Consider the following 23,980-nt stretch of genomic DNA (forward strand, 5'->3'; position numbering starts at 1 on the left):
TCCAAGAAGATCATCTCTTCTGACGAAATCAAAGAAGGGCCTGCAAACTCCCTCCCCATATAAAAAGGGAGTACGATGAGTAAGAAAAAGAAGTTGTTACTGACCGTGTGTTTGTGCGCTCAAAAGGATAGTTACCTGTCGCCGCCGATCCTCCCTCATCATCTATATTCAAGCCGAACTGTCATCGTTACACTTCCTATCTGAACAACTATTACCTGTTAGTGGACAGAGTCATTACCGACGATCTACTACAAGATCATTTATTCTTAGCCCGAACACCTACAACGGTCTACAAGGATATCATCGATTATTACATCGACATCCGACTACATATCTTGAGGTATTTATCCTACACGCGAATATTTGTAAGCTCTCTCTCTCTCTCTAATCCGCGTAGAATTTATGTTCGCGGATCGTGAGCCATGTACCTTATCACGTGTTTCTCTGTAAAGTAATCGCTTGTATCTAATTAGTCCTATGGAAAAAATAAACGGGTATATTTTTATATATAAATCTCTGGGTGCGTTCTTTCCGTCATCCTCTCCACTCGCTTCATTCCGGGTCTAACCCATACGTAACCGCTCGCGCAATTGATTTTCTGTATCAATCTAAGGATACAGTGGTGTCATCCTGACGTGGTATCAAAGAGATACCGGCCCTATGGTCACAGTGGTGTCCCGGAAGTGGGATTTTGTTTTGAAGAAAATAATCTAACAAAGAATGGAGGCTCAAGGTGGAGAGAATCCGGGAGGAAGTGCACCTTCGGGATTATCCGGAATGATTCCCTTAACCCCCTCATTTTCGGGCGACACATCAGGATTGCGCATCAGGGACTTCTTTGACTCGCTAGACGAAATAGCAAAACTAACTGGATGGACTAAGGCACAAAGTCTCGGCGTCGCGAAGTTAAAATTAACGGGCATAGCGAGGGATTTCGCATGGAAGGATGCGCGAATGCGAGCAATTGATACATACGAGGAGTTCAAACGACAAATGATCTTACGCTTTGAGAAAGAACCATACTCGCTTAGACTTCAGAAATTCCATGCATGCATTCAGAAACGCGACGAGGACGTACAGACGTACGCAGTTCGGTTGCAAGGCCTAGTATCGGAGACCATAATCGAACAGACAGGGGCCGATGCTCGCGAAACAGAAATAATCAAGCGATGCCAAAATAAAGAGCGAGACGAGCGGCTACTCGCCCAATTTTTAAGCGGTCTCAACGATAGAATTAAAAGACGGGTGATGTCTAGAGAACCAGATTCCTTTGATAAAGCAGTTAAAGTGGCAATCAGCGAGGAAACTATAGAGCAGTTGACCGGGAAATCACAAGGGATAGTCGGGGCAATAACCAGTCCCGAGGACGAACGCACAAGTAACCTCGAAGCGACGTTAGCTAACATACTAAGCCAATTAAACGAACTAAAATTAAAGGAGGATCATCAGCGGCGTGGATTCACACATCCAGTAAGCAGGGGAAGACACTATTATTCCTCGAGAGGAGGACATGGGTATTCTCGATTTGATTCATCTGTCAGGGGAGCGCGCGGCAGAAGCCGACCGTATCGATCAAACAATCTACCAGGCAGACGAAGAGGCAACTTCCAACCTAATCTAATTCAAGCGCCATCTCAAAACCCACCACAGGGGAGAATAAACAAAATGAATTGGCGACAGAATAATAGGCGATGGAGGAACGATAATACACACACACGTCGACCTCAAAAAAATATCCGATCTGAGACCATGACTTTAGATGTACAAGAAAAAGGAGATGAATTGGGAGCGCGAAATCGAATAGGAGCTAGAAGGATAGGCGATAATCTAGAACCTAGTCTGTGTTGTTCAATCAACGATTATCCAGCTCGACTGGCGATAGATACTGGTTCCACGGTAACACTTATATCTCGAACCTTCGCTAAGAAAACAACTACAATCAATTTTAATGAAAGGGGAAGAAGAATACTCTTTCAAAGTGTCACGGGACATGGCATCAGAACGTATGGAACTATAAGGTTCCGGTTTCAAATAGGACCTTTACAATTCGACTACTCCTGTTATGTAGTAGACGATCAAATACCTCATCCTTTTGACGGTCTATTAGGACGAGATATAATTAAGGGCCAAGAACTTCTCATAAATTTAGCAAGAGAGAAAATAATACTTCCAGGAGGAGAGGAAATAGATTTTCGGAAGCCAGAAGTGGAGACAACACGATCAATCCGAGGAAATGGGAAACGAACTCGTAAGGGTACGTTTATACGACCTCCTACTAACTCTATAATTTCGAAAAACGACAAATCTAATATTTCACAACAACCTATTCCTAAAGAACAGGCAAGAGAGGTAATCTTGATAACAGACTGCAATCTTCCTCCAAGAACAGAGATTATTACTACCGCGAGAATATCCGGAGTAAAACGGAGAGGAGAAATAGGAGTTATAGAATCTGGAATATCTAATCCAGAGGGTGTCCTAGGTGTCGATTCCTTAGTAAAGACGAGAAAAGGAGGCCAAGTCCCCATCCGAATCATGAATCTATCTACTCAACCAAGGAAATTATCCAAAGGCGAGTGTGTAGGAACCTTCCACAAGGCAGTAGAGGAAGAAGATAACCCGAACACAATCAAATCTACTGACGCTCAGAATTCGAGTGCAACTGCAACTCTAACGAAAGAGGAATTCGGTCAACTATTCGATTGGACCCGCATTGGAAAGGACAAGAAGCGTCCCTTATTAGATCTATTGTACCAATATAGGCATGTGTTTGCCGCGAATGACTATGATTTGGGATATTGTCCAGTAGTAGAACATGAGATAAACACCGGAGATGCCTCTCCTGTGTATCAACCACCTTACAGGATACCTTATGCTCAAAGAGAACAGATGAATAAAATCATTGACGGACTATTGGAACAGGGTATAATAGAACATTCGAAATCTCCCTGGTCAGCCCCCGCTTTGTTAGTGAAGAAAAAGGATCAAACATGGCGTCTTGTGGTAGATTATAGGAGGCTGAATAAAGTGACAAGGGCAGATCCTTATCCTTTACCTTTGGTGCAAGAAGCGCTTAGTCTTATAGGTCGGGCGAAATACTTCTCGACAATGGATACCTTATCAGGATTCTGGCAATTAGGATTGCGCGACAAGGAGAAGTCAGCGTTCTCAACCCCTGATGGTCATTACCAGTGGAATCGCATGGCAATGGGCCTTTGCGGAGCCCCAGCGTCTTGGCAAAGGGCCGCAGACTTTATCTTACATGGCTTAAAGGGGAAAACCTGTCTAGTTTACATGGACGACATACTAACTTTTAGCTCCGATTTCCAAACGCATCTAATTCGTTTAGAACAAATCTTTCAGAGACTGGCTACAGCGGGTCTAAAATTAAAACCCAAGAAGTGTCATTTCCTTCAACAACAAATAAAATTCTTAGGACATGATGTCTCGGCTGAAGGAATACGACCCGATCCAGATAAAATAAAATGTGTTCTGAACTTCCCTCGTCCTACAAACGAACACGATGTCAAATCTTTCCTTGGATTAACGGGTTACTACCGAAGACACATTGATTCTTATGCAAAGATAGCAAAACCTCTAACCGATTTGTTGAAAAAGGATAACAAATTCCAATGGGAAGAAGAACACGAACGCAGTTTCGAGAGACTCAAAGAAATAATCACCTCAGCTCCTCTTTTGAAATCTCCAGACTTTTCCAAACCCTTTATTCTATCCACAGACGCATCAAACGAAGCAATTGGAGCGGTCTTGTCTCAAGAAGAAATAGACGGAGAAAAACCTATCGCATATGCTAGCAGAATATTAAGAAAACCAGAGAAGAACTATAGTACTACGGAGAAGGAGTGTTTGGCGGTAGTTTGGGCCACCAAATACTTCCGACCATACCTGTATGGGAGAAAATTCACTATAATAACGGATCATCGACCATTAAGATGGCTTATCAGTAATAAAGACTCTACTTCAAATTCTCGAGTTGCACGATGGGTCATTTTCTTACAGGAATTTGACTTTGATATCAAACATCGAGCCGGAAGTTGTCATAAAAATGCAGATGCATTAAGTAGAATTCCTATTCGACAAATTTCGACTGCCAACAACTTCGACCCAATCTATTCAAAGTCTCAAATTGGCGAATTTCAGAGAAAGGAAGAGAAATGGAATACCATTATTCATTATCTAGAAAGCGATACGTCTCCAGATCAGACACAACATTATTTCCTAGATGAAGAAGGAGTGTTGTATCATCAACAATCTACCCCTCAAGGGGAAATCATAGAACAACTAGTCATTCCGTCCATCTTAATTCCCTACATCTTACGAATTCATCATGACACACCTATTGGAGGCCATTTGGGATCACAGAAAATGCAACAAAAACTTCAATCGCTGTTCTACTGGCCAACAATGAAACAGGATATAAAAACCTATTGTCAGAGCTGTCAACGTTGTGCTTTAATGAAAAGAAAGGACAAACGACAAGAAGCGGAATTGCAGCTATTTCCTCCTCTAACACGATTGTTCGAACGTACCGCTATGGATGTAGTAGGACCTTTACCTGTCACGTCAAATGGCAACAAATATATACTTGTTTTCATCGATCATTTCAGTCGTTATGCCGAGGCCATACCTTTACCGAATATTCAGAGCAAAACTATTGCGAAAGCATTTGTCACACATATCGTCCTACGACATTCCACACCTGTTCAATTACTTACTGACCGCGCACCGAATCTAATATCTAAGATGTTTAAGGAAGTATGCGAATTATTACAAATAAAACGACTTCTTACTACCGCATATCATCCTGCATGTAACGGAATAGTGGAGAGATTTAACAAGACCCTTATCGATATCATTGCACATTATGTAGCTAAGGACCAACGAGATTGGGACGAATGGATTCCTTATGCGTTGTTTGCTTATAATACAACTATACATGCTTCTACAGACGACAGCCCTTTCTTTCTATTATACGGGAGAGATCCAACCTTTCCTTTTGATCTAATAACTAGTCCCACGAAAACTAAATACGATGTTGAAGACAATTATGCATCAGAACTTAGATACCGAATGACGGAAGCTCATCAGGTAGCACAAAAACATGCAGAACAAGCTGCCCGAAAAAGACAGACACGACATCGTCAAACTCACAAAATACCTACGTATCATATTGACGATCGAGTATTTTTGAACGAAGTAATTGTACCTCAAGGACTTAAACGAAAGTTGGCACCGAGGTGGTCAGGGCCATTCCGAATCGTGGCTGAACTAAGCCCTGTTACCTTTATCATTGAAAACCTAACTACCAAGAAAAGACTGCAAGTACATGCTAATCGCCTCAAGCACGCAATTGCGCGGCAAGAGTTTGAGCTGAACACTCTACATCAACCTGTCCCTACCACATCGATCAATCAATCTCTTTCAGAGGAATGTTCCTATTTAGACCCCTGGGACGAATTTATCTTCTCCGAGATGTCACGACAACAATCTGAACCCACATCTGAATCGGAATCAGAATCGGAAGCTGAAGATGAAAGGGAACCTGAAATAGAATCCACTATCGAAGAGGAACAACCGACTTCATCTCATTCTTATGCTTTAAGAAGTCAAGGACCTGTGGAAGATCGACCTTGGATCCTTCCAACTCCACGACGAAGTCGAATCCCTAAAAGGAAAGCTAGCTCACCAAGGGAAAGCAGAAACAATATACAACCCCCAAAGGTAACGAAACGCGGAACCTAAATCGCAAAATTCTCTAAATCGTAAACTTAATCCCTTTTAAGAAACGAAATAGCTACGAAATCAAAATTTTATTAATATAAATTATAATATGTCCTGTTACCTTCTTCATCTAACGACTTTTCCCCTTTATCCAGAATACTCCGACCAACGAGACTCCAGGCATTATGCATATACAGCTCTTGCTACGATTTATCCTTATAATTTTGCTATGCATGTAGCATTTATATATCAATAAATCATATTTACTCCAGATAACCTATTCCATGACTTCCTTATTATTATTTTTTTTTTTACTATTCTACTAGAAAGAGAGAGAGCAAATATCGTGAGGAAATTGCCAATTTCCGTACTTTATTAATAACCTCCGCGAACGAAAAGACGACTGATAGGACATCATGACGCGATCGCGATATAATGCAAAAGAGAGAGAGCCGGAACGAATCTGTAAAACCAATTCCTTAGGTGAAAATCCAGCTTGCTCGATAAAACCAAGCTTGATTTTAGAAAACCCAGGGTGATGTGACGATCGGGATATTGTGAACTTTATCATTTATATGTACCTTTATAATCTTTTAACTATATTTTATACAAACTCTACATTTTATACAAAAACGGAACGAAATAGACCAAAAAGGGTTAGTTAAACGGGAAATCAACTGATAAATTCTGTTGATAAGAACAGTTTAAACTCGATTCCCACGAGTTGAGTTCCTTGTTAAGATGAGTCAAATTTCGGTGACACGACTACGTCACCAATAATTTTATTGGTCCAAGAAGATCATCTCTTCTGACGAAATCAAAGAAGGGCCTGCAAACTCCCTCCCCATATAAAAAGGGAGTACGATGAGTAAGAAAAAGAAGTTGTTACTGACCGTGTGTTTGTGCGCTCAAAAGGATAGTTACCTGTCGCCGCCGATCCTCCCTCATCATCTATATTCAAGCCGAACTGTCATCGTTACACTTCCTATCTGAACAACTATTACCTGTTAGTGGACAGAGTCATTACCGACGATCTACTACAAGATCATTTATTCTTAGCCCGAACACCTACAACGGTCTATCAAGGATATCATCGATTATTACATCGACATCCGACTACATATCTTGAGGTATTTATCCTACACGCGAATATTTGTAAGCTCTCTCTCTCTCTCTCTAATCCGCGTAGAATTTATGTTCGCGGATCGTGAGCCATGTACCTTATCACGTGTCTCTCTGTAAAGTAATCGTTTGTACCTAATTAGTCCTATGGAAAAAATAAACGGGTATATTTTTATATATAAATCTCTGGGTGCGTTCTTTCCGTCATCCTCTCCACTCGCTTCATTCCGGGTCTAACCCATACGTAACCGCTCGCGCAATTGATTTTCTGTATCAATCTAAGGATACAGTGGTGTCATCCTGACGTGGTATCAAAGAGATACCGGCCCTATGGTCACACTAGTATAGTTATTAATTTTTAAGAGTCAGATGGAATTTTAATAAATTAATAGTTTTTTTTAATTTAAAAAAAAAGTGAGAAATACTATTTGACAGCTAAATTATAACTTGATATATTATATTTATTTATATTTCACTAAAACATAATATAATCATTTATATATACATAACCACATTGGACAGAAAATTAGTTACCCCTGTCAGAACATACCTAATAACAATTATGGTGCTTCATGCCTGGATAACAGCATGAATCCATTGTTGTGGAGACTCCACAAAGTTTTGGATGTATTGAACATCAATTTGTAGCCATTCGTGTATCAATTAGTTCTGAAGTTCCACCAGAATATGTGGGTGTCCATTCCAGCACAGAAGGTGAATTCACTGTGGGATTTATTTGGAACAGAAAGAACTTTACCTTCTGTTCCAAATAATCCCATAGATTTTTGATTGAATTTAAATCTGGAGATTTGGTGGGCCAGTTAAGGTGAGACAGTTGCTGAGTATTTGTACCACTCAGTTTTAGCACTGTCTGTGTACATGGTAGTTGTTATATTGGAAGACAGAAGTGGCAATGTGATGCTGCTCCCAGAGATTTAGGACAAAAGTGTGAGATCCGGAAATCCCTCTGAACGAAAAATTTTAAAAATTGTTCCCTTTATTAAATTGAAAAATTTGCCTCTTATAAACATCCTGCCTAAAAACTGTCCTGGACTAGGAAATATGCGTCTCCGGCCATATAACTGTCAACAATCCTTTGTTCTTAAACTGTATCCAGATCGTCTTGCAACCTAAGTTTATAGTTAATGTCCGAATTTGTCATATATTTTGAATCCCGGGAACACCTATGACCCAAATCGCCAGCAACCATCGATCATGTGACCCATTTTCCCAGCCTAAAGCGATAAAAGTCACTCCTTTCCCCCCCTCAGGGGAGTCTCTTATCATCTGCCGGACGAACGCCATCACAGGTTATCACCGCTCTGGACCTACCGTCCCAACGTCTCCGTGCTCAGTCGCGACTTTATAAAACTGTGCCAATTTCGGATATTTATCTCCACCGCTTGGATATCAAAGAGCTAACTCTATAAGGAAACTATGGTGAGGTATGAACTGAAACTGTAAGCTCTCTCTCTGAACCCTACGCGAATTAGGGAATTAGTCAGATTTTGTATTTGTGTCCTTTGTTAATTCTAATAAACCTTGTTTTAATTGTTAAATGGTGTCCTCTTTGACTCGAATATCGCTTTTGCCTTATCGTCGACCCCATCTCACCTCCTATCCACTCGCCCGACAAAAAGAGTCCCTACTAGCGGGACGGAATTCGAAACTTTAGCCATCTTGACAAGTGAAAGGTCAACGACCTGTTACCGAAAGGGGGAGATACGACTTCCTCCTACCTTCCTCAATCTCACAAAAGGCAACACTTTATCATTCAGAATATGGAAATATGCATGGTGGTTGAAATTCATCATCACCACAACAAGAGCCATTCTGTGATATGAAAAACATCCCAAAACATTATCAAACCATCTCCAGCTTGAATAACACCTTCAACACAATCAGGATTGAAGGCCTGCATTATGCATTTGTTGCCTCCCATCATAAATGAATAGTACAGGTATACCTCATCTTACATCGGTAATTGGTTCCAGGAGAGCTGACGTAAGTTGAATTTACTTGTGTAGTTACCGACGTAAGTCGTAGTTTCAACTTACGTCGTAACTAAACGCCAATAATGAGCACTTAAAGACCGCTAAATAAGATGACAGCACAGAAACACAGATGTTTTCATGTTTCGTTCTCTAGGATTTATATGATTATATTAACATTTACTGTAAATATACATATTTTAATATGATTTTATGTGCTTTTAATGCTTTTCTAGTGATATTACGACTTCAATGTTTGTGGCAGACAGATTTAAAGTCGAATAAACTGACTTAAACTTGATTTTTATTTTTTCATATACTTTTTGAGAAACGACGTAACTCGAGGTATACCTATATAAGCAAAAATGAGACTCATCCAACCAAATCACTTGTTTCCAATCCTCCACAGTAAAGTTTTGGTTCATCTTAGCCCATTCATAACCTGCAACCTTGTGACTTGCTCTTAAAAGAGGCCTCTTCTGAGATATTCCAAATGTCCTTTGCATGCAGTTCTCATAGCATTGTCCTTTCAGAAATTGGTTGGAGTTGACTGTCATTGGTTGTTTTGAGTAACTGTTGCCTTGTTTGAAAGCAATTTGCTGTTACTAGGTGTGAAATGTGGCAATGGGCCCTGTTGTTGACTGTTGTTTTCTGGCCACATTTATGTTGCCAATTTTCAGTTGATTGCAAATTACACCACTGTTTATAGACCTAATTGGACAGTACACTTCAACACACCAACAGATTGAGTGACTTCATTCATTTTGTGTCCTTTGGCTCCTTTTATCACTCAGTGACATTTTTCTTATGACCCATATTTCAAGCTCAATTCAACACTCATCACTTCATAAGAGAGAAACCCTGTAGACCATATCAGTACTGTAAAGTACTTAATTTTAGTATCTTAGGAAACCGACTATAATTACGGTCGGTGAAACTTCCATTAACCTAACGGGTACTTTACGCGGATTTGAGATTAGTTTGCCAGGCCTGGGCTTTTAAGCGTGCACCGAAAAATTAGTAATAATAACGATAAATATCAAGTCAGATCAAAAGTTCAAATATATTTAATTAGCAACTAGAATGTACTACGTACAAGTATCAATAATCCAAACCAAATTTATTAACGAAAATCAACAAGTCAACCCGACAATAAACTCAGCTACTTAGCTTAACTTAATAGTAATTCCCCTTGAAATTCGACAATCAAATACTTAGAAACTATGAACAATATCTCTTACTAATTAAACGTCTATCCGTCACCTCACTATACGAAGAAACTATTTCCTCAATCCTTTCGATATCGTCAAATCGTCAATCGAACTCCTCTTTAACACCTTGGATCGTCCAATTATCAATCTGGACTTCTATCAGAAAATACTTCGCTTTCGAATCTACGTCGCTCTCACAGTCGCCTCGATTTGGAATTCACCTCGGTTTGGAAATCACCTCTCCTTCTTCGGTTAACGTACGGGTTTTATACTGTGAGGTGACGTCACACTTGAGCTGGTTACTTCCCTTATTTACATACTTAGTTGCTAACATTTTTCTTTTCTGGCAGCTTTAAGTTTCCGACAAAGCTTATTAACCGTTTACAAAATATTTATCATAATTTTCTGGGATGTTTAAGACGGTTTATCAAGTATTTCTCTACTAGTGATTGTGGGGACTTTCCCCTCCATTTTTTTTTCTCTGCGGACTGTTACTTCCACCAGGCAGCGCAAGTGCGCAAGATTTTTCCTACGGCGCTTATTTCTCCGTGAGTTGTTTTATCTTCATTTTTCATTACTAACAAGAGAGTGGTGGGGAACCTTCGTCCTAAATAAACATAAACCCCAAACAAAAGATAATAAAACGGAAAAATAATAATAAAATAAAAATAACGTTCGGACTCAGTTCCTTACAGTACTATTTATCACCCAACAATTCTTTCATAGTGCCCTCTGTGAAATCAGTAACTACTACTGTCATTTTTGTAGGGGTGACTAATTTTTTGTCTGATGTACATATATTTATTTATATTTTCACTAAAACAATGCTCTTAATGCACTCTTTAATAAGTAAATATACTTAAAGAGCATTGTTTTTCAAATATATTTTAATCTTAAGAAAGAACAAAAGATATTAATAGAATATTATGTTAAGAAAATTTCAATTCTTCTATAGGCTGCATTATAGATATGGATTTTATGATGATATAATACAGAGATATTTTGTATTTTATGAAAGTGAACAATATAAAATCTACAGAAAGATAAATAAGATATTTTTATACATTTTTATTGAGAAATTTGTTTATTTTATTTAATTTTATTTTCACAATTAGCTTGTCAGAGACAATGCTGATCTTCGATGTGAACTTCCAAAATTGGAAAAACGCTTGCGTGCAACTATGGAAAGAGTTAAGACCTTAGAAACAGCCCTGAAGGAAGCAAAAGAATGTGCCATGCGAGATCGTAAACGGTAAGTCATTTCAATACAATACTAACTTTCATTAATTGATTAATGCAGTTGACTTCATTTATTTATTTTTTAAAATTTTCAGTTATCAATATGAAGTAGATAGAATTAAAGAAGCAGTCAGACAAAAGAGTCTCAGCAGAAGAGGTCATATGGCACAGATAGGTTAATACTTTTTTTTGGTATTTATATATAAATAAAACCAGTGCTAATTTATATGCCAGTATCTAGTCCGTTAAATTTTTTGTTAATCTAAGATCCTTTGAAAGAAGCATTGCTCAATTCATGCAATGTTGTTTTATGAAATTCATTTTTTTAAACTTGTCATGATATGTTGGCAATTATGGTTTCTCAAATGGGATCCTGGTTATTTCTTTTCCCCAGGAAATCCCGCAATTTTTGCTCATTATGACATGTCACAAATGATCAATAATCAATACATAGCTTATTTGTGGCAGGACTCTGAAAATTCTTTACTTATCAGAATCTGTAATATCTGGAATAATTGTGCTTATGCTGTCTTAATACCATGCCCAGTAACTTCAATAACTGCATAGCTATAATGCCAGGTTGTGCAAATTGGGCAAGGATACAAATGAGTGCTAATTTATATGCCAGTATCTAGTCCATTAAATTTTTTGTTAATCTAAGATCCATCTTATCATATTCAATTTGTACAAGTCTGCAAGTATGAAGTTTTTCTTCATAAACCTAATTATTAAAGACAAACGAATTGCTGAATTATTGGGCTATAAGCTTGATGCTGCTATAAAGCAGCCAAGGCAGACAAATCAAGAATACTAGAGAGCAAAAGAAGTACTACAATCTCAAAAACGAACTGGAAATCTTCCAGGCTACAGGTGATAAAACACATAACATCTGTCTTCTCTTAAATGCATTAAAGATGATTCCATCCATATGAATTGAATTGGAAAGGGCATTCTCAGTAGCAGGAGATTTAATTAGTTAAATAAGAACCAGATCAAGTGATTGGAGTATTGACTCTTGAGTCTTTGAGTCTTTGCTTTTTTTAAATCTTAATATAAAATATTATTTAAATAAAACATATTATAAAAGTGTACAATAACGAAAATTACCTTTTAAGTTAAAAAAAATGAACTCAGATCAAACTTCTGAAATTTTTAACTCAATTCGAAGCATTTTGTTGTTGTTATATGCAGTTTCCAGTAAATTTTAATCAATTTTTTTATTTGTGAAAATTTCTATGTAATTCAAAGGTAATTTTTAATATATATCTTACACACATTATTGATATGATTTTGGAGGTTGCAGAACATATTATAATTATCTTTCATTTTTTAAAGTAATTTATCATTTGATTTCAAGATATTTTGTATATCTTAAAAATAATTAATTCTATCCAGGGATTTCCCAGGATTCTGGGAAACAGTTCAATTTTATCCTGGAATCCTGGGACAAGCAAAAGACCAGGAAATGAAGAAACCCTATTGGCAATGTATTGTGGCACAATAGCTTGATTATATATTAATATTTGATGATGTCATTTCCAATCATATTATCAATGATAGCAAATATTAGAGTATGAATTGATACAAAGGACAACAAAAGTAAATTGTTAAGGCATCAAGTCTGATGCAATCAACAGTCTAGACAATATCATTTAAATAAGGAGTGAATATAATATGAGTAATAAAGCATATTTTTTTTGAGTTAATTAAATTACAGAAATACTTTGTCTTTCTGAACTAATTTGTTTCTAACAGTAATTAATAAAGTAAGGTATATGGAAAACAATGTAATAAATGGAGTTATACTGATTTTCCTTACATCAGAACATAGTCTTTCAAAACAGAGGAAGAATAATAAAACAATGCTTGAAAAAATCATTTTAATAATTAAAAGAAAAAACTAGTAGTACAGTGTATAAAATAAAAACAGAATGTATAGAGAGCTTCATTCTTTCAATGATGATGGTGTGTTCTTTTTTATTGTCTTATCATATTCAATTTGTACAATTTATTTAGGTTCTTCAAAACTTTGCCTTTAACTTATTGATGATTTTCAAAGTTTTTCCAAATGTCTTTCATGTTCTTTTGACTGGTCTTTTCTCAGGCTTTTATTATTATTGCCACACTTGTAATGGATGTTGAAGCATACAATTTCCAAATGTAATTGTTTTTGGTGCTGTGCATTTGCTGTAGGTGTTCTTTATATTCTGTAGATGTCTCTGTTGATTACAAATTCATACTCCCTTGCAAAGTCTAGATTTTGAAACTTGTTCTGGTTAAGATTATTCTTGTAAGAGATAAGTCTATGGACTGAACTTGTTTTCAAACAGATTATCCACTTTGGGATGAAATATGTAGTCATTATTCATAACAGAGGAACATAATGTAATAGTTGACCAATGTATAAACTAAACAAACACCAAACAAAAACTGGAGGAATATATAATTCATCCAACACAACCTTAATTACTCCAGTTAATCACGTTCATAAATCTTCAAACATTTTCGACCTGAGGAAGACCCAGTATGGGTCGAAAACGTTTGAAGATTTATGAACGTGATTAACTGGAGTAATTAAGGTTGTGTTGGATGAAATGTATAAACTGTAAACTCTGTAGAAACTGAACTTAATATTGTAATTATTTAAAGTATTCTTCCATAATAGTTAGATATTTGAGTAATTGCAATGTTATGTGACTTTGTTGTTGAAACACACAATAGATTTGAAAGTGGGGTTACTCATTGCTTACGCTTCTGTCAGAATGATGCAAGAAGATGGAGCTGTAGGGAGGTAATGGTGGCAGACACAGACATACACAAATGCACAGAAACAATGTATTTATTTTAAAAGAAAAACTCTTACAATTATTTGTAGCTACACTCAATATGAGTGGGAGTTGACGATTTTGGTGTTTCAATGGCAAATCATTCAGTGGATGAAGACTGGAAAGAAGAGAAGGTGAATCCCCAAACATTGGATGAGTGAGAAGGGTGTGGTTGATCTCTCAATGATGGCAAACTGATCCAGGAAGTGTTGGATTGTTCAGAGGAGATGAAGGGTCTCTTAGGGTTGGATTGGCAGCATGGCAGCCAACACACAGACTCAGCAATGGATCAACGGCTCGAACATCAACTTCAGTGATGTCTATGACTTACTTTGTCTTTACCCTATGGCAACTTCTTTGACACTAGTGATGACTCTCATCTGTCCTTGGGGTCAGTCCCCTTTATACGATTTGGACCCGAAATCCATGATTTGGATTGGTCAAGATCCAACTCTTCCTGTTGAACTCATTGGCTCCCAGTGTTGTTAGGGACCAAGTTTAGGTAAGAGGGGATGGACGTCTCCCTCATTCCCATGCTGGGGCTATCACTTCCTCCAATGTTCCCTTACAAACCCCTGGGGTGATAGCCTGTAATTAGTGAACTCCCTTGAGTGAGGAGGTAATCAGTAAAGGGCGGTGTTTTATCTCTTGAAAGTCAGGACATCTGGACTGATTACCTAATTGTCGTGTAAAGTGCTTTCCTCATCTTTCTTTTGTATATTTCATTTTTGAGATTCCTTCGAGAAAAGTCGAGATTCATAAAACTGGAAATTTCCAGTTTTAAAAGTGAGATTCATAAAACTGGAAATTTCCAGTTTTATGAATCTCACTTTTTTGTCCATCACTTTCCCAGCTTAATATCTCACTATGTAAAACTTGAAGTGGGAGAGAGATGTCAAATACATGTTTTTGAAGATCATGAAAAAGGAAAGACAAAAATGTAAACAAGTGAGGGGAGGGTTTTGGACTTCACATCTACAAAAAAGACCTTGCATTTTCAGGGACTAAGAAGAATTCCGTTAGTTATTGGATGTCTTTTGCTTTCTCAAATGACACTTCATTCCCTGGTGGTAAAACTGTGACACAACCAATGAACTTCTTCGGGACACTGTATCATCCCAGTTATAGTCAAAACTTATCGCAATGGTGATTTTTCTGGTTGTACTGTTTCCTAATTTAATAAATTCCATTAATTTGTAAAAGAACTTATTAAATTAGGAAACTTGTCTATGAAAGGATTAGATCACCAAATAGAAATTTTCTTGGGCTATTTATTGCAAAATGGGCAAGTTGACAACTGTCATTATTGGACATGAGTGAAATAGTAATGTAACATGCTCAGCAGACTTAACCTGTTTTGTAACAGATTAGAGCCACCATACTCAACCTTTTTTTATCTTGGGCCACATACACATGATAGCTGTTACATGCAGGCTGCAACATAATGATTGTAATAAAAAACTACATAATTTCTCACTCACCCTAGAAAATTAGCATAACTGTTGATATTGTGAACATTTTTTCACAAATTCATTTAAATCAGGCTTGTAACTGCGTTAAATGGCATCCAGGTGTGAATCAGTAAGCCCATTTTTATGTATGTTCTTTCATTTCTGCATATTTCATTTTTGAGTATGACGTTTCACATAGATACATTGATGCAAACAACATAAGTAAAATTTGAGCACATGTTTTTACTGTCTTATATTGTTTGAGCACTATTTTCCAGAAGTCAATGTAATTATTTTCTGCTCTCTTTTGTTTAAAAATAGCTTCTGGGTGTGTATTGTTCTTCATCTCAATAAATTTATCAAATAGCTCTGCTTAATTACATGCCAATATATCAGCCAGTTCTGATATTATTGCCAGTTCCAAGAGCCAGGGATTTTCAATGAGCACAGCATATTTTTTAGATTACATAATCTAAGAAAAATATGTTTAAATTCCTCAGATAGTGCAGTTAGCTAAATTTGAAAAAATTGTATAGTTTTCTGGAGAAATATTAATATCATCTTGTTTAGCTTTTGTCATTTCTCCCATTTAATAGAATAGCCTACAAGTGAAGCATCTGTAGATGGAATTTATTTTCAGCCCTTTTGGAATAAGCTTTTCAATTACAATTGCCAAAGGTGCAAATCTGAAAGGAGTTCATAAATTGATTTGTAAACCTTTATTCCTTTTTTTATTAAACATTTAAATTTAGATATGAAGTGAATATTCTCTAAGCTTTCAGGCTTGCATTTATTGCTAACACCTGTAGAAGTAAGTATCAGAACATTTGGAAAATTATCATCTCACATGTATGGGAGCATTCAAAAACCATGTAGCCCAATATTTTGCAAATATTGATTCTCTCCCCATTCCAGTGATTATTTGTGGCCAGATATACTACACTTATCACTAAAACCATATAGTGTAAGGAAGCCTGACCCTCAAATACTTTTTTAAATTTATTCACCAAATAGGAATAGTAAGTTTTCTTGCAATTCCCTGAACAAACATAACATTGAACTGTTACAAATAACAATAAGTTCAGTGACAATGGCTCTATGACAATGACTAAGAAATTTAGACTACAGATATGTGAACAAACCCAGACTCCTATCCTTTCAACTGGGATATGTAGTTTGTGAGCATTCCCTATTTTTGTATATGTGTGCACACAGTGTTGTACATTGATAATCCAATTCTTTAACATAATAAAGCTGTATAAGCTCTAGCAAAGTAATTGCTTGTGTGTGTAGTTACTCAAATCATAATCAACTGTAAAGTTAAAAAATGTTTTTATTGATCACATTTCAATATTTGTAATGATGTATATGGTGGGGCACCATACACATTGTTACAGTGCATTCAAACATATGTACATAAAGATTAAATTCTCATTAAAATATGGTCATTAGACTTAAAGGCTGAAACTTTGAGGACATGATATAAAGCAAGTTAACAGCTGACTATTTGTAACCATTTTAATGCTTTTATTTAACTTAACAAAGCCAACAAAATAGTCTGAGATAAATTCAACAACAATGATGTTGGTTAATAAGACATAAAATGTTAGTTTTATTTAATATGAATGTCTCAGAAAAATCATAAATTTTAATTGTCTAAAATTGTTTGTCTTTAAAAAAAACTTAAAAATACTGAAAGATTAAAAGCAATTTTCATTTTATTAATGAAAAGTCTTATTTCTCTTTAGCTAAACCAATTCGTGCTGGTCAGCATGTAGGAGGAATGACTGCAATTAGATCTGGTGTGCCAGTTTTTCGACCACCAATAGCAGAAAAGTAAGTTGAATTTTATAAAATCATTCCTCTTACAAGGGGAAGTTATGACATGGTCCTTTGATTTTAATAATAATGTTTGTGTGGATAAGGCTTAGTATGAACCTTTATTGATTTAAAGTGTGTGTCCTTTCCAAACATTTTCAAAAAAAAATCTAACTTGAGTAATTTGCTCAGGATTTTTCAAGTTCTGCAGCATTTTTTGTCAGACTGCATGGTTCAGAAGTAGTGTATCTTACTCTTATTTGCAAGATCACTGGTTTGCATCTCAATGAGGAAATTTTCTTCAAATCAATGCAATTTATACATAAAATAATTGCAAATTATAGAAGTTTATATATTTTTTTCTTTGGGCATTTTTAATAGAAAATAAATGGACAAAATTTATAAGCCCATGTAATTTTTAATTATTTTATGTAAAATTTGTATCAATTTGGAAAAAGTTCCTTTGGGATACAAACCAGCAATCCTCACAAATAGGAGTAAGGCACACTGTCAATAAAAGATTCTACACAAGTTGCTCAAGACTTTTTAACTTTGTTTCTCAAATATTTGCAAGAAAATCACACTTTCTCTTTGTTCAATAAAGGGCTGTCCATAAATGATGTCCGCACTGGAGGGGAGGGATTACGACAAGTTTGAGAATCTTTGAGCTTAGGTGGACATCCATTTTTCATTAAATTTTGTACAGTTTACGTATATTATATTTTTTCGAAATTTCTCATGTTTCGTTTCTACTTAAGGTATCTATCATTCATGAAGTGATAAAGATTTCAAGGGAGGCTGAGTTTTGTTGGACATTCAAAGGGGAGATGAGGTTACTGAAACTTGGACAAGAGGGGGAGAGTAAAAATTTCAAGAAAAATGCAGATGTAATTTATTGACAGCTCTGAAAGGTTCCATACCAAGGCTGATCCCCCACACACAGTGTTATTGAAATATCCCTTGGATCATATTGTAACCTTCATTTTTATTAGATTGAATGATGTTTTAAAAATAATTTTGAATATATAATATAATAATAATAAATTATTACTCTATTTTAAGGCTATAGGAAAAATGACATGGTATGAAGAAATGAGATTTTGTGTGAATATTGTTATTTCTTCTCCTTTTCACAATTTAGAAATGACATTTGTGAAGAAATTTTCTTGTTCTTAATTTTTTGTGCATAAAATTTTTAGCATTTGTTTTAGGACGAAAAGAACATTCAAAGCCTATAAATATTAACAAACATTATATCTGTCTGTCGACGCTTTCTACCCGTCGAAGAAATTTCCAGAAGAAACGAAGTGACATCTAATAGTATTAATTTATATTGCTTTCGTACGAAAATAGAACATTCTAAATGGCTGGACCAAATAATATAATTGTCTTATTGCTATTTAATATTTTAGTATTATTTTTCGTGTTTGCTACCTACTATAAGTATATTAAATATATGGTGTGTGTCTATCTCAGAATTGTATTTACAGTTTTTTTTGTTTTAAAATCTTGTATTTATATTAATTATATAATGGGACATTGTACAGTGTCTTCGTCTTCTTAAACCTTGCATACGCAATCCCTATTGTGATTGAGAAAATATCTACTAAAGTAGATGCTTCACAATAGGTATCTTAAAATGAATATGCAGCCAATCAATCTCATTATATATATAAAATATAATCTCGTAAATTACTTTTCATAGCTTTTAATCAAAATTACTTGTCTGCCAGTCACAGATACATTAATATATATAACTTTTGTAAAAAAAGAAAATTAAAAATATCATAAAGAATATAAAGCTTTCACGAGCATGTCTTATTTGTAATGTGTAAATATATATATAAGTTATGTACTACTTAGTTTTAATCTGGTCACAAATAATTAATGCATGCTTGCAATCGACATGCTCGTTCGAAGTCGATCAAAGAGTACATTTGCACCACACTTTGTTATTGCTAATATGCAGAAGCAAATACTCCGATGGTTGCTCTTCTTTCCATAAATTAGCATCGGAGATATGCAATATCACCTAAACTTTCCAAATCAATTGTTTTTTTAATTATTTGATCAAAATGTAATTGCTGTATATATAATATATACATTTCACTATCTGAAAAGAAGGTGAAATTCACCGTGCTTGGCATTGCTGCTTTGTATCGAGAGGCTTTCAGTTGTTTTACAAATACTTAACATTTCATCCATGGCCTCTTCCAAATATCTGTATTGCTTTGTAAATGAATAAAAAGTCATGGGTTCTGTACTAAGTTTAGAGATTTGTATTTTTTATACAATTTTCCAAAAAAACACAAACGATTCAAATCGTTTGCCTCGGGTTTGGCTGTGTCTCGATCCGCAGCTGCGTTTAATTTAAGAAATCCGGAATGGATTCAAAGTTTATTTTTCGGGTTTAATTAAAAATTACACTAAATTGCCGTATTATCGTCACAAACCAAACAACTCGTTGAAATGGCGGAATCGAAAAACGTAGCGTCAAAAATACGTACTTTTTGCTCTCCCGATTATCTCATTTTAATAAAATTTTCACTTCACTTTTGTCCCGTTTTTCAAAATTTATATACAAAATGGATAGCTATTTCTTAAACGCATTTGTGTATTGCATTCCGAGCTTCTGATTTGTTAGAAAATGTTTATTGATAAGGGTCATAAATTTGAATAGATGCTGTGGAAGATGCTTGGATTGCAGGAAATATAAAATAATTTCAACGAAGAACAGAAACAGATAAAATAACGAGTGCTAATGAAGAATAACCAAAACTTGGAAAAATGGAATGAAGAAAAATCAATGTAGCTGACAAAATATTTAATGAAAGCACGAAAAGGATCTTGAATTCAAAGATTCGAATAATTTGATAGAATTAGTCTCTTGTTTTGATTGTTGGAAAGTTGGAATTTTCGCTTATGAATTTTCTATGGTCAAAATAGAAGCAGAAGTTAATTATTGAAGCCACGAAATTAATGCTAATTATAAAGCAAGACTACGACTTGCAATGGCCAAAACAAGTTTATCCGAAAAATATGCTTGGTGTGAGTAGGATGCCTTCTATACAAAACTATTAAACTTGATGCCATGTAATAAAAATATGATTTTTTCGTTACTAGACTTTCGAAAATAAAATATTTTAGAGAAATTTACATATCGATTTGGCGACATAAAAAAGAATAACAACTTGTTAGTACATTATTACTGATAATGTGCTGTATTTATCAGCTGTGGCTCCCCCACTTCCGTTTTTGTCACAATTATGGTCAATCTACTTTTGGTATAGTAAAATGTACAGACCTGAACGTACTGTACAGTACACACAACAACAACACTGCAGATTTTACAGAGAACAGCGATGATTTTAATTTTCTTCTGAATTCTTGAATTTTTACGCCCGTTTTTACTATATTTAAACACTGTATGCTTTGATTTTTATCAGTTGGGTAATCGATGCCACTTTTAATATTTTGCCGGACGGCCTGAAGATCGAGCGGTTAAGGTGTCGGCCTAAAGTTCCGGGAAACGAGGAACGAATTCGGACGGGTCGAAAACTACTAGGAATTTTTCGGGGAATGGTCCCGTCCCGGACAGTGGCACACTCAAGATTTAATCTTTGGGAAACGAGTACGGTTTGGTGATGGGGTACGGCAACGCAACACGTGAACGATCTTTTGAGGACTTATATTTGAAAAAGAAGAGAGACGACCTTTCTGGGAGTGTTATTTACAAAATTATGAGAAAAAACAAGGGGAAAAAAACCAAATAAAATTTGCTAATATATTTGGTTTATCATCATTCACAAATCGATCAAGGTTTCCAGAAATAAGGATAACAAATAAAACTTGTTTGAGCATGCCGTGTAATCCCGACTACTTTTTCATGGATAAACTATAAAGTAAAAAAGGATAAAGGTTGAAATTTTTTTTACTGTTTCTTTACCGCTTTATTATTTCCAAATCAATGCAGGTTGTCTCTCCAGCGACACTATGTAATAAATGTATAACGCATCATCCTTGTAGAATATTCCCGTTTTATCCTCGCAAAATGTGCAGTTCTTTCAGTTTTAGAACATTTATTTAATGTGGAATGAATTTAGTTTCTCACGGTAGCTGTTGTGGAAGCAATTTCTGATAATGGAAAATACTACAGTATGTGGGAGGCGGATGTTGATCTTTACTTGTCGACGCCACCAGGACATGTTTTGGAGTGTTAGCCGCCTGCGTGCTACACATATTTGACCGCCCCTATCAATGCTGATCGCGAGTAAATTCAAAACCCACGAGAGCGTACTATCGATAGTTTCATGTAGTTGTCAAGGGTTAAAAAAAATCCATTAAAATATTTGGTATATATTAATTTTAATTTTATTCAAATCAAACCTCTCCGTTGATAATAGGCGCTTTTCTGCGCCGCCATGAAATAGAAGCTGTAAATTAAAATGAAATTTTTCTTATTTAGTATATGAATATGTGTTGTATATAAAAATTTATTTTAATAAACAACGCATCTTTGTTTATTTAAATTGGGCTGCAATTTAAAAAAATTGTAAACCTATAAATTCCCACTGTCGTCCTTATGCCTGTCCTTTTTTAATCTCGAGAACGGAGTTCGATACATGAAACTCAAGACCAAATATAGAAAGCTTAGGGGCGGCATGTCCCGATTAACTGTACATCATTGAAAAAGTTTTCCCCCCGAAAGGAGTTAGATAATGACTGGCAGGAGCCAGTTGATTATTATATTTACAGTATGAAAAATTACATTTTTTAGTGCACTATCGGTCGCCAGCGTGCATGCACGCACTGCACACCTACCAAAACCGGCCCTGAGTCGTTCCAAGCGAGGCTTTGTCGGCCTCCCATCCATCTTTCCTATGTGTTATATGTATAACCTTTGGCCCAAGTTTGGTTAGATTTGTTGAAATCTGGTCGTCTTAGAAATAATTGGTATTAAGATCCTAAAACGCGTCGTGAACAAAACGGTGTCAATTTCTCACCGAAATAATATATTGTGTAAGAGACATGGTACATTGCAGACCAATTAAAACAATTTACGTGCAGTGTCCTGCGTACAATAAGAAACTGTTTATATGGAAGTGTCGCTACTTGTTATACTTTCAACACCTGGTTTAACAAGGTGACGGCCGGATGTTTGAGCTGTTAAGACTTCAGTCTACGGCTCTGAGATCGATTTCGGGCTGTTGAAGAACCCGGGGCGGGCGGTCTGTACCTGATGTGTCAAGTACCGTTCCATACAGTCCGGCAGCCCACATTGTGGATCTTAAGAAACCAGAAATGAATAAGATTAAGACAGTTCTCGATAATATCTCAGCTGCCATATTGCAAGTGTGATGAAATATACGATGAGCACGAAGATCTTTAGGTAATGATGTTAGGTAAGAGTTAGCAATATTGAAATACGAGCAATATTGAAATTATCTGCGCACAAATCTCTTGTGCGCAGATAATTTCTTACTATAATAAATTTAACAGAAAAATTCATCACAAAGCGATTATTGATGCGAATGTGTGAAATTCCATTTAATCCATGCAAGTTGTGATTACCAGAGCCCCTTCGGCCGCCAATTTAAAGTGTTTTAATCTTTAAAATTGGCGTTTCCACTTCCCGGGACGAGGACCCAGGGGTTGGATTTGTGGGAAGCGAGTGTTCGGGTTGTTTCATTGATGTGGAATTACGCAAAACGAGGCGCTTGACGTGTAAGTGCGTGAGTGCGAGGATTCGAGTAAAGGTTAAACGGTGTATATCTTCGTGTACAGTGATGTTATGTCCGTGCGTGCGTGTGTGTGTGTCTGTGTGTTCGGAGAACATCTTCGGCACGTCTGAAAACAGAAAATCCAGTAAATTTCGATACGAGAATAAGATGTGTTGAAAATGAAATGAAAGAGTTCTTACCATCGGAGATTTCGGCAAATATTCACTTGTACGATAAATGGCAAATTGGTCCTCTTCCTGGTAAAGTTGAGGAGGGAGATTCTTCTCCCTCCCAAATGTTCCTACAAAACACAAAAACAGTGAGAAAACGAGAAGTTGATTCATTTATTATCTAAAATCAAAATTATTACCTTTATCAGATAGACTTTCTTCCCGAACAGTGTCATGAGGAGAGCGAAGGACCTGACCAAGCCTATCTTAGCCTAACCTAACCTAACCGGAAGCTCAATCCTCGTAACAGCTGTTTGGGAAGAAAGGTCGGCCGAATGTCGCGTCCGGTGAAGAAACGTGTCACGTCCGGGTGGTCACAATCGGGAGTCAAATCCGTTGTCGTCGACCGAGTGTCACGTTCGGGAGACAAGTCCGTGGTCACATCCGGGTAAGAGAAGGTCACGTCCGAGTAAAGGTGTCATGTCCGGGTGAAAAGTGTCGAATCCGGTCAGAATGTCGCATCCGGGTGCAAAAGACGAGTTGGGTAAAACCGAAGAAGATCACCGCCTAGGCCAAGGGAACCGCAGCCACCCGCAGCAACAAAACCGCGGTTCCTCGACTTCGGCGGCGCTCTCCTCCGATTCTTCCCCGTTCCGACTTCGGAAAGACGATGGCGACGCCGTCGCGAACT

General features: G+C 36.4%; 1 protein-coding gene across 2 annotated transcripts in view; it reads left to right on the forward strand.

The window, feature by feature from the left end:
* The window catches only part of LOC136985182 (kinesin heavy chain-like), an 84,331-nt gene extending 64,665 nt beyond the window's left edge, over positions 1 to 19,666 (forward strand). Inside the window, exons 22-26 of one of the 2 annotated variants that reach the window (XM_067282394.1) lie at positions 11,182 to 11,318; positions 11,401 to 11,480; positions 17,330 to 17,417; positions 18,462 to 18,481; positions 18,599 to 19,666. In XM_067282394.1, the coding sequence (XP_067138495.1) occupies positions 11,182 to 11,318; positions 11,401 to 11,480; positions 17,330 to 17,417; positions 18,462 to 18,468 (312 nt within the window). In that variant the 3' untranslated portion in view covers positions 18,469 to 18,481; positions 18,599 to 19,666. Of the gene's footprint in view, positions 1 to 11,181; positions 11,319 to 11,400; positions 11,481 to 17,329; positions 17,418 to 18,461 lie in introns of both variants that reach the window. The other variant, XM_067282393.1, reaches the window with a different exon arrangement.
* The last annotated feature ends 4,314 nt before the right edge of the window (positions 19,667 to 23,980 follow it).

The sequence above is a fragment of the Centruroides vittatus genome, unplaced genomic scaffold (assembly GCF_030686945.1).
Source record: "Centruroides vittatus isolate TY-2023 unplaced genomic scaffold, ASM3068694v2 contig_955, whole genome shotgun sequence".
Taxonomy (NCBI): Eukaryota; Metazoa; Arthropoda; class Arachnida; order Scorpiones; family Buthidae; genus Centruroides; species Centruroides vittatus.